We start from the raw sequence: 17,861 nt of genomic DNA, 5'->3' as shown, positions 1-17,861 counted from the left end.
TATGTGGGAAGACACATCTCTCCTCTGTACTGCTGGGCAAGTTGTTATGGGTATGACTTCCAACCGGAGGAAGGAGGCTGTGTTCTTCCCCAAGCTCAGGGTCATTTCGAAAAGTGGGTCAGCCCTCTGTGTCCTTCCACCTGAACTTGGGTACTACATCAAAATCCAGAAGCAGCAAAAGGTTCCAAATGGAGGGGGCTACCTGGTAGACTAGGGGCCCTCGTGGAAATCATGGGAGAACCATTACCCCCAGAATTTGCTCTTTACAATGGAAGCCAGAAAGTGTGTGAGGGGTGAGATTAAACTGCAGCAATCTTGCTCTGGCTCCATGAAAACATGGCTATCAATAAAAACCTCTCCAGGCTTCACTGACAGTGATCATTCTTCCCAACCACCTACACACAGACTTATCTCTATGGCATCTGTGCCAAATGACATCCTCTCATATTCCGACTCAATTGTTCGCATCTTTCTTTTGTCTCTCCCAAGGGCTGTTCAATTCTTGGAATGCAGAAAGCTTTCACTCTGAATTATAAAGCTTTTGGAACTGAATCAGATAGTGAAGATGCTGGGAGAGACCTGAAGACTTCTCTCGAGTACAACCCTCTGACTTCAGAGACAACGCAGACAATGAAGAGCAAGGCCAGAGAAACACAATTATTTGCCCAAGGTCACACAGCTAGCTAAGAAGAGAGCTAGTCCCGGAACCTGTGCTTCCTGACTCTCAGCAGAACACCCCCGCCACTGTGTAAAACCACTCGTTATTAACAACTCAGCCCCACTCTGTGATGCATCTAGTGATAGACGTCGTTAATAGATACTTGTGGGACTGAAAGCGGCGTGGGCAAGAGTCAGGATTCTCCCACATGCTCAAGGGAGTTGAGCATTCTGAACTGTGTTAAAATCCAGGCCCAGGAAGCCCATCTTAGATCCCAGAATCACTTTCAAACTGCGCTGTCTGATATGGTGGCCCCTGGGCATGTGTGGCTTTTGATAATCAACACGTGGCTAAGCCAAGATGAGATGTGGCATACATGGAAAATACACGCTGGATTCTGAAGATTCAGATGAAAAGAGAATTAAAATACCTCATTTAATAATTGTTTATGGGTTACACATGTTGAAAGGATAATACTTGGGATATATTGAGCTAAATAAAATATATTTAAATTGAGTTCACCTAATTCTTTTTTTAACCTGTTTCTTTTCTTGTTTTTTCCTTTTTTTATTTTTTAATGTGGCTATCAGAAAATGTAAAATCTTTTATGTGGCTCACATAGTATTTCTATTGGTCAGTACTTCTCTAAAACTCCTTCCACACCCACCACCTAACCCTGCCAAAAAAGACTTGAGTCTCCTGCCTGCAGATATTACTGAGGACAAAAAGATCTATCAAGGATATGCTCTTATTCTAGTGTGAGTTCTTGAGGCCTGAGGATGAGTCACTTAAGCATATCCTGCAGACTGTCCTAATCTGTGTCACAATCTTACAAGTGACACTCAGATTCCCCCAGCTCTGCCTCCCCCAAACCAACTCACAAGTCACCCTAGCTTCTATTTACTCTGCAGAGAGAGGAACAATCTATAGGGCATTTTTCTTTCACTTCTATTGAAACTCTTTTCCATTAAAAAAAATTCTCTGTTTCTCAGAGTCTTATTTCTGCAAACATGACTGAGGTTGGTGAAGGCCACTGGTTGTCACCTGTCACGAGGACAGCCTGTCCCAGGGACCCCATTCCAATTACCTTTGAGATTTGATGTGTCTTCCCCCCTTCCTGCCCATCCTCCACTCCAGCCATTCCAGCAAACTTGCCTAATAACCTGGATCACTGATAAACTTGTTAATGGCCAGAACTACAGAATGAGCAGTTGAATGGAAGGAAGGATGGGCTACCGTCCAACCGGAGAAAACATTATGGAAGTAGTTTAACTCTGAATTCATGTAAAGAAAAAAGTTTCAGGATGCTCTTCAAGAATCTTGAAAGTTTTAGTGTTTAAATGGAGATTTAGTATTAGCATTCCAGCAACTGGGAATTTGTTGGAAAAGCACAATTTCTGTCCCCACCCCAGACCTGCTGCCTCATAAATTCTGGAGGTGTGGCCCAGCTCTCTGGGGCACACTCAAGTTGGGGACCTGCTGGATTAGAGCGTTAGTCTAGTGAGCTTCCTGCCTCTTAAACAGAGTCTGATTGTATCATTAACACCTTGAAGGCATGTCAACCTCATCTGAACCTTAACCATTAAGACAGCTGCACCTATAACACCCATGAATGTATTTATCTAAAACACCATTTGGGGCTTGGCAGTCCCATAAATTCATTTTTTATGTCTAAGGCAGTAACATTTACTTGGCTCTCAAAACTACCTGTTTTGCACTGAAAAAGGAGTTCCTGGTATATTTTTCGAAACTAAAAGAATACATTTGTGCTTGTTCTTACATTAATCATAATCACATATGTATGATAGAGCTTCTCTCAATCTTTGGATTTCCAAACTAGATTAGTAGTCTGTCTACATTATCCTCATGAGGAAATCTGAAGCTGGAAAAAAAAAGTAAGTGAAATCCCTAGAAGGAACTGCAGTATTTATTCCTGACTAGAGCACGTTCAGAACATTCCAGTTATTGGAAGAATGACTAAAGGAAGTGGAGGGCTGCCAGACTTAGCAAATACAAACACAGGATGCCCAGTTACATTTGAATTTCATATAAATAACCAATATTGCATGGGACATGCTAAAGACAAAAAATTGTTCATTGCTTATGTGAAATTCAAATATAACTGGGCGTCCTTGTATTTTATCTGACAACTCTAGGATGGGGAGCAATGACCGCTGGGAAGGTTGGGGGGGCAATTATCCTCAAATACTTAAAAGACTGTTAGGAGAAAAATGGGCTAAAATCAATATAGACCCAGAGACTAGAACCGATGGGTAAAAATGACAGGAAGAGCATATCTGGCTCGACAGAAGACAGACACTTATAACTATAGGAATACAACAGAGCTGTGCTGAGGAGTCAAGATTTGGGAGTGTCTGTTGAGTGGTTAGGCTAAAACATAAAGCCTCTCTGACTTGACGGCCTATGAATCTCGACACTGCTTGAATTGCCATTTTCTAAAACCTTCCTGACTCCTCAACTTGGCAGATGGATCCACGTATACATGGATAAGCCCTGGCTCTGCAAGCAGGTGAGAAACAAATGGCAGGAAAGCATCTTCTTCCATCGAGGAGTTCTGAATCGAACTCGTGCCCACCCTACTGGTGGAACACAATGAAACCTATCTGGGTGCATTTTTTCCCTAATGTGCTATTTAAAAAGCCATTAAGATTATATAAGAATTTTTCAAAAGTGGCTCAATGATCATAAAGCCATTCACTGCTTTCAAACATAAAACAGATAAACAAGGAAAACTCACCCTTTGTCCGGCTGTCCATTTCTGGTTTTGATGAATCTGGAGTTGCTGCAGTTGGAGGTAACTTCTTGCCAATAGTCTGAGGGGGGAAAAGATGATTTTTACTTATCAAGATTATTCTCTGCATTAAACAAAGGAATAAAAACATCAAGATCATGATGACGAAAAGCTCACAGCTCATCCCCCAAACCGCACACTTACGTTTTGGTACTGTTCTAGGTAATGGCTGCCTGTCTTCAATTAGGTCTGGACCTCAGGGACAAGTAAGTCGGAAAACCAGCTCAAAAGGGCTTTATCCTTGTAGGCAAGCCATATCTCTTATTGCCATTCTTCCTTGGCTCTTATTAAAAGATTGATTACTTTCAGCAGAGAAAACAGGTACATTTCCCCTCATTTTATGAGAAATTGGCTCAATCTATGGCCCAGAGCAGGTGCTTAAAAGTATTTGCAGCGTGGAAGAAAAGCATAAAGAGGGAGAGCACAAAAGGACAGAAAAAAGGGAGGAATGGAGGGATCGAGGGACAGAAGAACAGACTGATGATGGACAGGTGAAGGACAGGCAGAAGCCACAGTCCACAACAAATGTGCCTTGTTGCGTCTCCTTCTAGTCACCTACGAGCCAACCTGCGGGGAGAGGAAGCATGCTTGTGTCCTCCAAGGTAGGTCTGTCTGCCCTGAAGGTGGAACAAGCAGGGCCAACAGCTCCCTTCCTCCTCACCAGCTTTCAAACCCTCCAGGGTTTTGAGTAAGGCCAATGCTGCAGACCCAAGACATCTACTTAGCAATTTTTTAAAAAATACATGAGTTTGAGTTCGTTTTCTTCTCTTCATTCATAGCTAATTCTATTGTCATTCATTATTTCTGGACCCTCCACAGGGAAGACTGGATATTGTCTCTGACTAAAGATAGTCCCCCAAACACAGGCAACTCAGCGACTCAAAGCCACAAAGAAGAAAAACAAGAGTTCCAAAGAGGAGGTCTGGCCCCACTCTGCTCCTCCGCCGTCACATATGTGTGCTGGGGATTAATGCCCAAGGAAAACAGCCCCTGACGCAGGGAAACAGCTGTCAGAGCCAAGTAGCCACGTGCGGCAACCTCTCCAGCAACGAGGGCTTTTCCCAGGCAGAAGTCTAGCCACTGGGAAAACCAAGCATATCGGCCCCCTTGAACACATGAAGGGGAGTAAACTGCACGATTCAAACACCACCCTGTGGCCTGCTTCTTCAGATACAACTGGTTCACCACAGTTTTTCATTCAAAAAAGTTCCTCATGCTTCAAATGCTGAAACTAACATTAAATATGAATATATCACAGAAAGAGGGTAAGATAAATCTAATCCTCAGCCCTTCATGAATTTTTAAAAACATTTGTGACAGAAAGCCTTTAAATTTTACACGGTGACATTTTTATTTAGTGCCACGGGGCTTTCTATATTGGATAAGAAATGAAACCCCAAATATTATGCCGCTCCTCAACCACCGCTAAGTACTCAAACTAATAACATGGTGTGATTCTGACAAAACGTCAAGGACGAAAAAAGCTGGTTGTTATTTGGCCATAAGGTCACATTTGATGAAAAACTGTTCTTAGAATTATCTTGAAACGTCAGGAAGTGACAATAAAAATAGAGGCTCTCAGAGTGTTAGCCGCATTCCTGCTCACACTTCCAACAGAATCTCTCTCCCTTTCTCTGGTTTTCCCTTTTGGGGACCAGAATCAAGCAACACTATTGTCAACAAATTTGGAAGAAGAAAAAAAAAAAACAAAACAATGAATCCTTTAGTTACTGCTGACAGTAGAGAGAGGAAATTAGGAAAACAGAGCAGTAAACATAATGCCCAATCCTGACTTGGCTTCCACTCCTGAAAAAATCAGACATCCAATGGTTTGGGCCTTAAGCCAGATGCCTTCCTTTAGAGAAGCCTTCACAGGTTGTGTATTTTTATGACTCCCCCTTATTTGGTAATGAAAGGAATTGTGGCCCTCCAGCTCTGATGTCTTGGTTTACCAGTGATATCCCAGTTTACCAAGCTAAGGGACATCAAGAAAGGCCACCAGTTAAATACACCTACTTCTGAACAGAAAGATATAAGAAAGCAAAGATTACTCTATTTTTTTTCCTTTGTATTTCAGAAAATACAGCACACTGGCCTCTGCATGGATCCCAGAATTGGGGTGGTGGTGAAGCTGATGTGGCTGTCATCTTCTGGGGGTGCTACATCTTAACTTCTTTCTTCTTCCTCATATGGGCCCTGACTAAAGGTCGAGAGGAATGCCAGCTCCTCCCCGATCAGCCTGGTCTTCCAGGAACCTCTCTTTTCTCTAGGACCCAGACCTAGAGAAGTTTGCCTCCCAGACCCGTGGCACCAGCCTCATCTGCGGACTGTCAGGAAGGCCAATTCCCAGGCCCCGCCCAGCCTTTCTCAATCATAAAGCCGGGGGATGGTGCCTGGAAGTCTCTGTCTGAACACACCCTCCACGGCATTGTGATGTACATTCAAGTGTGACAACCACCAACCTCGATGTAAAAGGATTCCATTAGCACTAACCAATTACCTGTTCCTGGGATTAACAGCTTGGGTGCCTAGTCTCAAACCTAGACAAATTATAAGACATCTTTCTTGCTCTTCTTCCTTTCTTCTCTACCTCCTTCCACCAAATGCCTTCCCCTTCTCCAGTCTTACTGGCATAAGAACTTGTCATTGCCACCAAATGAGTCACTTCAGAAAACACATGAAGTTTAACAGAGCAGACAAGGTGACAATATCACTGAGGGAGATGGTGGGTGGGGGCCAGGGGAGTACAGGTGGCCATGAGACCCTTCACCAAAGGAGGACTGAAAGGTTGAATGAATGGATAGCAGATGAATGAATGGACAGTAAGATGGCTTTGAAGCAAAAATGGAAGACTATATCTAGCCTCCCTGGGCTCAGACTACCTTGAAGGCCAGGTGTGTAGATCCCCATGACTGCACCAACCTTCAGGGAAGGCCAAGCCCTGCTGCTCTTCAGTGGCATCTGGGGTGGGAGGTTTCTTCACTGGACAAGACTCTCACACGCTCAAGGGAAGTTAGCAACCCTCGCTCCTGCCCAGTTAATAGCCTAGAGTGGTCCTTCATCACTGTGTCCACCCCAAACACCCTACACCTTTTCCAAATACCCCATCTGAGAACCTCTGTCCCTTACTCTTCCTCTAAATACAAGAAGAAAGACAAAAGGTAGTGAAATACTTCTTTCTCACCAGACTTCTAGCTTCCCCTACCTCTGAAAACATCTGGACTAAACATGAATGGAAACCCTAGATTTTAAAGGGCACACATCATGAGAACAATGCCCAGCTCCAGTGCACACAAGGGTCCTATGTAACTGAAGGTCAGCCACCATGCAGGTTTATGTGAATGGAAAAACTGGGGAACTGTATCCATACATCTCTCATCCACTTAGCAGGCAGTAGAGGATGTGGATGAGCATCCAGGATCTCCACTTTTGGCCTCCTCAGCCGAGTTCAGAGTTCCTGCCCTCCTGGGTATCACAAAGAAGATGGTTTATGCCGGGCAAATACGGGCCCTACACTTATGGGCTGTGCTGATGCTGCTCAGGATGCAGCTCTTCCATCTTCTAAGAGATCTGCAAATGGGCCCACTTTATCGAGCACCTTCCAAAGGAGGGGGACTTCCCTTGTGGTTCAGCTGGTAAAGAATCCGCCTGCAATGCAGGAGACCTGGGTTCGATCCCTGGGTTGGGAAGATCCCCTGGAGAAGGGAAAGGCTACCCACTCCAGTATTCTGGCCTGGAGAATTCCATGGACTGTATAGTCCATGGGGTTACAAAGAGTCGGACATGACTGAGCAACTTTCACTTTCCAAAGGAGGGACTCCCATGCTCTGCTCCATAGCTCAGCCCATGTGCCCTCCTCTATTCTGTGCTGTAGCTAAAGACTTCCCAGGATCCACATCCACGTGCCTCTGGTCTGACTTCCCCCAACCCAGAGGCCACTGCTGGTCTGGGAGTGGATGTATGTCTGGAGCTGACGTGTATGGAGGGGGAAGCTCTACAGATGGTGACTATCTTCAACACACAGTCATCACCAAGTTGGTGTCAACTTCTGTCGCTCCTGTCACGCCCTAAACTCCAATTAAAGCCTGATTTTTAAAAATAAGTAATTCAAAAAATTCTGTCCTTTGAATAGTTAATATCAGAAGTCCCTCACCTGTGAGCTCTCTTGACAAAAGTATTAACCACAGTTTCGGGGGAGTTTTGTGAACAGTAAGAGCATCATATACACTTCCAGCTCAGCAAGATTTTGGTAATAGAACATCAGGACAGATAACTCACATATGATTTCAGTTAGTGAAGTTAGTTATTTTTTTTTTCTTTTCTGTGCCAAAATGAAGAAACTAATGCTTGTAGGAAACACAATCACTGGATTGGACTCAAGTGGAATCCGGTTCCCTCATGACTAATAATCTGTTCCTCTTTGCAACTGCTGGAGCCTGAGACCAGGATCCCGCTCAAACCAAGCACAAAAATCACTCCTCTGACTTTATTCTAATTCAGATGCAAGCTCCTTTGAGTGCAAAAAAATTTCCAGTTATAGGACAACGCTAAGGAGAGGAAAGTTTAAGTTTCACCTCTGGAAGTCTCTTCTCCAGCACGATCACAGAAAACTGAAATCACAAAGGCAACCAGGTTGGCGGGGCAAGGGGAGGAGGGAGAGAGCTCTGTACGTCCTAGCAGTTAGTGGAGCCCCACTGTGGGAAGACTAGGCTTTCTGGCGGCTATTCTAGGAAAGGGTGATCTTCTGAGGAGCTAAATGGAGACAGCATTCAAGTGTTTACACAAAGCCAAACACAAGAGATGACGTTTCAAAAAGCTGGTGAGATACAAGATCAAGGATGGCTCTTTGAAGGCATTAATTTTATTACACTAGTATCTGACAGTACTTTCCCTTTCTGTTCAGTACAGATTTATTAAATCCAAAACACATGAAGCAGTGAAGCAGACGAAAAGGCAAGAGGATGCTGAATGTCCCTGCAAACACTGAATCAGCAATTCCCTGGGTTCTCCAGAGTGGTGTGTTGAGGGGTGCCCACCCATTGCATGGTCAGCCCAAATCCTGGTCAAGATACAGGCCATGGGAGGTCACGATGAGAAGAGAGACAAAACAGTGTCTGTATATGACCATATCCACAACCTTTCAGCTTTCCTTTCCCACCATAACTCAGAGAGATATATAAACTGCTAGTTAAACTCACTGTTACCTTTTTTATTTATTCTTACAGGCTCCTTTCACAAACATCTATGACTGATGATATTATGAAGTCTTCTCGGTGCTCAGCAGGGAGAGGCAGGAGCAGGGCAGAAGCCCTGTGAGCAGCCAGCTACTGTCTGAGCCGGAAGAGAACTAGTACAAAAGAGTGTCCATACAACAGAGCATCTGTGCACTTTTAATAGAAGATTTTTTTTTTAACTCGCTGGGAAATTTACATTAACAATTGTCAATTCACCCACCTTTGACTGGCTCAGCTTAAATGACTTGATCTCAACAGAAGATATGCCAGAATAAAATACAACTCAAAATTCTAAAAATCAAATGCATAGTGCAGTAGGAAAAATATATATTTGGACCTCCATCCTAGGGACAGAGGTTACTTTCGAAATACCTCACATACCACTGTGTTAATTCTGACATCTCCAAAGGGACATGCTTCATGTGAATCTCTTTCAAACTTGGCTACAAGAGAAGATAAAATGTAAAAAGTAATCTTCTGATTATGATGTTCGGCTTAAGACTTACAATTATTCACATAATGTGTATTTCCCTGGCTGTCTTGAAAAGTTAGTGATAAGTCAAGTAACATGAAACCTCCCGGCCCAACCAGAGTTAAAGACCTTGTCAGATTCACAGCTGCTTTAGAAGTATTTGAAGTTTAACTGCTTTTCTCCTTCTTTCTTTTCAGAAACAGTGCCCTCCTTGAGAGCAAAGCCTAGATGTTAATTATTCTCTTATCTCCACAAAGTAAAGGGTCAGGAAGTGCTCACTGAATGGAGCCAGAAATCTGGGGACGACATCTCCTCCGCCTTTGCCTTACCATTAGCATCCTACCACATCACAAGAGCTACATGAAAGGAGCTGTCCTCCTTGACAATCCAGACCCCTCTTGGAGTCCTGCTGTTTGTCACTGTCACATATCAGCTCTTCTAGCCTGGTTTCTGATAACAGCAGATTCTATTCTTGGCCCTCTATGGCCCCTGTCTCACTCCCTCGTTCTCATGCACATGACTCCAATCTCCTATTAATTATTGGTTGCCATAAAGAAGAACCCAATCTCAGCCAGGTTTCTGGTGGACCTCTCTCTGCTTGTGACTTCCAAATACTCTTCCTTGCTTGCTCCCTCACATTGTCTCAAGTTCCTATTTATTATGATCAAAGGACTCTCACTTGGAGGGGTCACTATCACTCATGTATGTGTACACACACACACCCCATTCTCTTGTTCTGAAATAATTTTCCAAAACGTGTTGCCAAGATGTTCCACCAACACACCAACTCAGCACCTCAACACCTAATGTCACAATTTGGTAAATGTGGGAAACACAGAATACTTGGGCTCGAAGAAGTCCTGTAGTTACAGTGTACTTTTATCCTTAACATTATTTCGGAGTTTTCTAAATTTATGTGAACACATCCCACTTCTTTGATACCTGTCGACACATCGCAAGAATGAGCAAGCTATGGAAGAGCTGGGTGAGAACATTACCACCTTTGCTTCCTAAATTCTCTTGCCTCATCCTCTCTGTCTCCTAGACTCACAACTTGGAACCCACCCTTGACTCTCTTACTGTACCTTTCCATATCAAACCCACCACCCAGTTCCTGCTTTCAGATTCATCCCTTCCTCTTTGACCCCAGCCTATGGACTTAGCTTCTGTCACAGGGACTATTTTGAAAGTTTTCTAGACAACGGTCCTATTCCCCAATTCAAGTCACTTCTTTGGATCTCCTGTAGACTCAAATTTTAATCACTCTCCACCATCACCCCATACTATATCTACTTAAAAACACTCAGAATATATACTGTTTCTCAATGGCTATTCATGTAAATTCCCAAAGTCCTGAAGAAATTTGAGGGTTTACTTCTAATCGCTGCAACGTGCTAGATCTGTCCATGGCTGGCATCTTTCTCTTGTGCTCTTAGACAAACAGCAAACTTTCTCTGACTGTAAGACACCTAATCCCATCTTAGATGCTTCCATTAGATCTTCCAGGGTTTACTCTGTCAACTTGTCCAATAGAAACATTAGTATCTATCCTTTTACTGAATGTGCTTATATGAAGTCTGTTTTATATTTGTATGTTAAACACACACACTCTCTCTCTGAGACACATGTGTGCATCAGCAGGAAAGATGTACCTGAGAATACGAGCCAAATTCTAGAATTTATCATGCACTGTAACTTCTGCCAGGATCTGATCATTTGGTTCATTTGTTTGCTTTTTGAATACCTCAGGAGACCATGCCCTAAAAAAACTGGAAAGAACCATCCAATACATGCATTAATGGGATGGGTTGGATTTTCTCTTTGTCAAAGCAAAATAACTTTCTGAAGGTGTACTAGAGGCTTCCACTCATGCTAGGGAAATGCAGTGCTAAAGAACGAATCAAAACCTTAAGCACTCAATGAGGTGGAGGATGTACATTCAGACAACATTAAAAGCATAGAAGGCAGCTCTCCAAACGTCTGACAGTATATGAAAATGCTATTTCTATTTTACCCCCACTGTTCCCGAGAGAGGAGCCTGCATGCTATTTTGTTGTAGGACATCTTATTCAAAGAGGATAAACAAGCCAAAGTAAATTTCCATTTCACATACTACTTTGGCAAAACACAATTTACCATTATGCTTTCAAAAGACTCTCTTCTGCTGTTAGGACACATAAAAGGGAATCTCATGCCTTTCTTCTACCAGAAGATTAGTTTTATCTTTTGATTAATAATACCTTCCTTTTAGATGCATTTAGAGAATTTAAGAAGAATGTAGAAAGATGGTAGGGCAGCAGGGAATATCACAGGGCCAGTTTGAGTTACGTTTATCCAGGGCTTTAATAAGAAACTGCCTACACATACATGGAGCAAGTCCTAATTTTCTAATCAAGCAGCTGTATGAATTCAATGAGCATACAAGATCCTTCCCAGCTCTACAGTATTTTGACTTATTCAGTCCCAACATAGTCTAGGCTATTCCCCTTAACTGGGATAGCATCTTTTCCTCTAGTATATCTGAATTCCATCTCACCTCTAAGGTGCAACTAAAGTCCAGCTAGCTAAATGTATTCTACTGACATGCAGCTGACATGTGATCATGACATTTTTATGTGTATGAGATACTTGAGGGCAAAGTATTATTCAGTATTCCTTTCTATCTTTAAAGTGCTCCATCACTCTTCCTTCATTCACCCTTCCTTCCTTCTTCCCTCCCTTCCTTTCTTTCACTCACTCACGTGTTCATTTATTTAGCATTCTTTTCTAGAAATACCACCATGAGTGAACATTTGACTTTGACCACTATTACAGGGACATCAGGGGCTTACCAGGTAGTGAAGTGGTAAAGAACCCACTTGCCAATGCTGGAGACACAAGAGACGTGGGTTTGATCTCTGGGTTGGGAAGATCCCATGGAGGAGGAAATGGCAACCCACTCCAGTATTCTTATCTGGAGAATTCCATGGACAGTGGAGCCTGGTGGATTACTGCCCATGGGGCTGCAAATAGTTGGACAGGACTGGGCAACAGAGCACAACAACACAACCATAAGCCATGATCCATGCTGGAAGCTGGGTTTACAAAAATCAGATGGGCCAAGCCTGGATCTTTAATGAGTTCAAAGTTTAGCAGTGGAGACATACTAATTAACCAAGAACCACAGTGCAAAGGGATAAACATGACAATATAAGTATATATAAAAGAGAAAAAAAGAGCCATTAACAATTCTACATGGGAAAATAAGTCTCAGAGCAGTGATGCTGCTGCTGCTGCTGCTAAGTCACTTCAGTCGTGTCCGACGGCTGGAGTTAAATTCTAAAAGATGAGTAGGAATTTGCCCAGTACAAAATGGTAGAAAAAGCATTAGGGCTAAAGAAAAGAAGGAGCAAAGGCAAGAAGGTAAGCAGAGAATGGGGGCTTCACAGCACAGAATGGGGCTGACAAAGAGGGGATCCTGCAGGTGGGGTGAAGGGAGGGGGAGATGCCTGGACCAGGAGGTCAGCAAGATAAACGGGGCCAATGTTACAGTCTGTGCTTTATCTTAAAGGCAACTGGGAGTAAGCAGAGGTATGGTCTGATCACATTTTTGACTTTAAGACCAGTGATCTGGTGGCACTGGGAGGAATGAAGAAGAAAGAGCACACGAAAGTCAAGGAGATCTTTAGGAGGTTGACACAATGATCCAACTGAGGCAGTGAAACTAAGGATGCAGAAGAGAGGTTGGAGAAACACATAGACTGCCAACATGTTCATACTCCACAGTCATGACGGGGATAAATCAGTGACTGAATTGGTGTGTATACAGATGGGAAAACACCCAAACTCTGTTATGTTCTTAAGTCAACATATATGGATTCAACAGAGATGTTGAGTGCCAATGGTATAAGAAGAACGTTAAATTCAGACCCTCACTAGAGAGGCAAAAAAGCTGGAAACAGAGGTTCAGAGGAGCATGGTGGAAAATCTATCCCAATGAGAAGAACCACAGTGGATGTGTTTCTCACGTCTCTGATGCTGGTGTGGTGACATCAGTGAAAAAATAGTAGGTCTGTGATAGTTTTGAACAGTTAGTTTACTGTTAAAACATCAATCCATCTACCATTTGAAAAGATTAAAAAAAAACATAAAAATACATAAGCTCTTGACACATATGAAAAAGAATCTTTCTAATCTAACAAATTTCAAGTAAACAGTTTAGTCAAGTATGTCTCCAAAAATGTCTTAAGATAGAGGCAAAAATGGGAAATTTCTTTCCCCCAAAAGAAATTTCCAGACAAGCTTTTCTGTCCTTCAGAGGAAGGAAAGGAAATGAAACAGTTTCAGTCACAATAAGTTAATAAGCTATGCTAAGCTTGTTAATAAGCTATGAAGTCCATAATAAATAACAAAGCAGGCGGAGCTGGTTTAGAAAGCTGACCTATACTTTGGGGGCATCATCATGAAAACTGTGACCAACTGATACCTGATTTTCAGTGTCACCAATAAGGTCTCACTATGTACTTCAGGACACACTTTTAATTTCTCAGGAAGTTCCTTAAAAACATTTGGAAGCTCTGTAATGTATTTATATTGCTGGCATAAAGATCTAATAACCAATCAGTATGAGCACTACTGGTTTCCTTATAACTCTGACAAGCTAGAAGCAGCTTGCTTTTGTTCTAAAAGTGATATTAGTCATATTTTGTACATGTAAAATTTTTTAATTATGTATTTTTCAAATCAAAATGTAATGTCCTCTATTCTAGGTATTCTGGGTCTTAGAATCATGGTAAGAATATTCATGCAAACGTGAATCTATAAACATGTAGCTTCTTGTTTCTTCTCTGTAAGCTGTTGGAGTACTCATTTTAGTTTTACGTATTTCTAAAATAAACATTTCAAAATCCCCACCCCCACCGCATCAAAGAAAAGAAAGAAAAGAGGTAATACTTGGAACAATGTTTTGTTGCTTGGTTTTCAAGTAAAATTGCTACTTACAAGGCTACGGCATACAATTAAAGATTATCCAGCCTTAAAAAAAAAAAGGAAATTCTGACATATGATACAGCATGGATGAACTGTGAAGACATTACATTAAGTGAAAGAAGCCAATCACAAAAGGATAAATACTAGACGATTCCTCTCATATGAGACACCTAAAATAGTAGGAATCACAGAGACACAAAAGTAGCATGGTGACCACCAGGGGCTGGGGCAGGAAGAAGGGAGACTTGCTGGGTACAGAGTTTTGGTTTCGCAAGGTGAAAGGAGGTCTGGAGACAGACAGATGATGGTGATAGTTGTGTAAAAATGTGAATGTACTTAATGTCACTGAACTGTACGCTTAACAATGGTTAAAATGGTAAGTTTTATGTTATGTATATTTTATCACAATTTTTACAAAGGCTTAGGGTATACTGCTCTTTCTCTACCAGCCTCTCTCTATGAAGGAATACTGACTAGAATGGCAAAAAAAATTGCTCATGAGGCTCTGATATCCTGCTATTTAATATTCAACCACAAAATCATTAGGGGTGCAGACAGCATGTAGTGAGGTGAGTTACAGAACAAACCCATCTTTATCCAGAAACTCACCTCAGTCTTCCAGTAAAGACTCTTTCCACTTCTCTGAAAGATAACCGACTGTCTCCATAAAGACAATCTCTAAATCTGGCTAATGTAAATATTACTAGCTCTGGCTTAAATCCTGTAGGACTCATTCCTTATGTTCATCAGCTGCTCTACAGATTCCCAAAGAATAACACTTACTCCTTTTTGGAATCAACTAGGCTCCCCGATTTTACAGAAGAACAGAAGAGAAAACTGCACCAAAGCTTAAAGACTCAATGACACTACCTTTATATTTTATTAGAAAGAATGAGTTCACATCACATACTTATGCAAAACAGGGACTTTTAAGCACATCCAGAGGTCAGGTACACATTGCTTACATTTTCTAGATGTAGAGCTGAATACTTAGAAAGATGACCCCAAGGTGCTCCAAGAATGGAGGTCCTCAAAAAGAGATCCAATTAAACTCAGAGTAGTTTAATGACTAGTTATTAAGATATTAACAACAAAAAAAGATATTTAACAATGAGGGGTGAACCCAAATTCTGTGCCTTCCATAAAAATATCCTAGATGCCAACTGTTGGAATTCTCTCACTTCTTCCTATTCCTACTGAACTTGCTTTGAATCTCTAGAATAGCATTCACTACTCTCTGCCTTGTAATTATGGCCACTGATGTATGTATCTGTTTAACAGACTGAGACTATAAGCAAGACAGGAAGGCAAGGGCTGTATTGTGGTAATCTTTGTATTCTGTGATGTGTCTTGCACACTGGAGGTACAAAATATTCGTAATTTACTTCAGCCAACAATAAATTCAACATCCATCCAAAACATTTAGATTTGGGGGCTTCTCTGGCAGTCCAGTGGTTAAGACTCCACGCTTCCAATTCAGGGAGTATACATTCAATCCATGGTCAGGGAACTAAGATTCCACACGCTGAGCAGCATGGCCAAAAAATTTTAAAAAATATTAACAATGAAAAAAATTTAGATTTATGGGGAAGCCCTGTGTAAGATGCACTTTCTAGGTACAAGGGATGTAAGAATGGAACAAATCAACCTGTTTTCCCTTTCATGATCGCATCTGGTGGTTAAGAGTGAATTAGTATTAATAGGAATCCCCTCTAAGATCAGACTTACCAACTATGTGATCCTGGGCAACTTACTTAACCTCAGTTGCTTTGTCTGAAATGGAGATAATAGATACCTCATAGATCTTCTAGGAAGATTAAATGGAAAAATATATGTAAAGTATATAACCATTATTACTGTTATTGAATTTTACCAAATAAAAAAATCAATCATCATAATGCCTCTTCATGAATCTAGTTACAAAGGAAGACTGTTTCAATTACAACAGCTTTGAAAAACAGCAGGTTAATTGTCCCGCTCCTCTGCTTGGGGACTGAAGAGCATGAACAACTTATAGAAGATAGTCACACAGCAGAGACAGGCTCAGAGGAAAGCAATCATTCTGAAAAAAGATCAAGGAAGAAGGGCAACAGCCATCACCATATAGTCACTGCCTATAAGGAAAGGCAGACAGAACAAACAGGAGAAACCACAAGGACCAGAGCTGACAAACCACAGAGCATTCAGGTCAATAAGGCTTCGGTTAAGGTGGTGCCCAACAGTGAGTGGCCAGAAGCCCCCCAAGTTCGAGCCCACGCCAACTGCTTCTGGCTGCTCCCAAACTGTTATCTACTGTTAACGATGGAAAAACAACAAGGCATGTGTCTGGGGAAAACGGCCTGTTGTCAGAGAACAGAAAGCCTTTTATTGAGCATTTTGATACTCAGGAGTAAACACACCACCACTGAAAATCACCCTAAGCCATCTTTCACAAAGCTTGGCAACCATTCAATAATGGATGAAGAAATCTGAAATTGCCAGGCCAAACTGATACTCCTCCCAAGGCAGTGAAGAAACAGTGGCTGAATGAGACCATAAACTCATGTGGTACAGATTTCCAAATATGCTAGTGGATATTGCTGACAGATACTTACACATGAAAAGATGGATTCACAGGCCTCTTCCTGGAAGGGGCCAGGCTTTACTGCCAAATGCTGCTCTTAAAGGCTTCTTTCAATACCAGGAAGGAAGGGACAAATAGTATTCAGTTTGGATCCTATAGGTAGTACATTAAATTCAGCAAACATTTGTGGAATGCCTACTGCTACACAGCCCATCCCACAAGGCAAAACGGCTTTCCTCTGTTATTTTTATCTCTGTTTTCAAGACAGTGTTGTGTTTTTAGCTATAATATGGGAGATTTAAATACAATATTGACAGGAATCAATGCAACCATCCAATTCCAGATCTCCCAGATCTTCTAGGTAACTAGAGCCTCAAAGCTGAACATTCCATAGCCTTCTAGAGAGATGTCTACTGAAAGTTTGCAATGACATGGGAAATCATATATAATACTGAGTGGAAAAGATACACAATCATGTGTGTAAAAAAAAATTATGCATGTGGTATGATCTCAACCAGTTAAAAATGCATGGCAAAAGGAGTGAAAGCAAATACAAAATAATGTCAACAGTGTGGACCCCAGGGTGATTAAATTATAATGCTTTTTACTTTCTTGTATATTTAAAAAATTTTTTCAATTCAAGGATAATCGCTTTATAGAATTGTATTGGTTTCTGACACATATCAACATGAACCAGTATACATGTGTCCCCTCCCTCTTGAACCTCCCTCCCACCTTCCTCCTCCTCATCCCACTCCTCTAAGTTGTTACAGAGCCCTGGTTTGAGATCCCTGAGTCATACGGGAAATTCCCATTGGCTATAAATTTTTATACTATCCAGTGTTTCTACAAACCAGTGATTACTTTTAGAGTAAAAGTTTTAAGAAAACAGCACACACTAACATAGGTAGAAAGAATGGCCTACCTTTCACATTATTGATGGCTTTCTTAAAGTCTGACTTGGTTTGCAACACATCCTAACTAGAAATCACATGCAGCTTCCATTAGTGTGTCATTATATTTCCTTTTCCAAGTCATCAGTAAGGATGCTAAGAACAGATGTAAAATGAGTCATGATGGTAACTCACAAGATACCACCCATACAGAGCATCCCTAGCCATTTATCATCACACTTTACTTATAGTTATCCATCA

General features: G+C 41.7%; 1 protein-coding gene across 14 annotated transcripts in view; it reads right to left on the bottom strand.

The window, feature by feature from the left end:
• SH3KBP1 (SH3 domain containing kinase binding protein 1) overlaps positions 1 to 17,861 on the bottom strand; it is a 331,727-nt gene that overhangs the window by 94,242 nt on the left and 219,624 nt on the right. For all 14 annotated transcript variants that reach the window (XM_070785423.1, XM_070785428.1, XM_070785422.1 and 11 more), the window contains one exon: positions 3,417 to 3,492. In XM_070785423.1, coding sequence (XP_070641524.1) covers positions 3,417 to 3,492 — 76 coding nt within the window. The remainder of the gene's footprint in view (positions 1 to 3,416; positions 3,493 to 17,861) is intronic.

The sequence above is a fragment of the Bos indicus genome, chromosome X (genome assembly GCF_029378745.1).
Source record: "Bos indicus isolate NIAB-ARS_2022 breed Sahiwal x Tharparkar chromosome X, NIAB-ARS_B.indTharparkar_mat_pri_1.0, whole genome shotgun sequence".
Taxonomy (NCBI): Eukaryota; Metazoa; Chordata; class Mammalia; order Artiodactyla; family Bovidae; genus Bos; species Bos indicus.
This window is presented reverse-complemented; position numbering and strand designations above follow the sequence as displayed.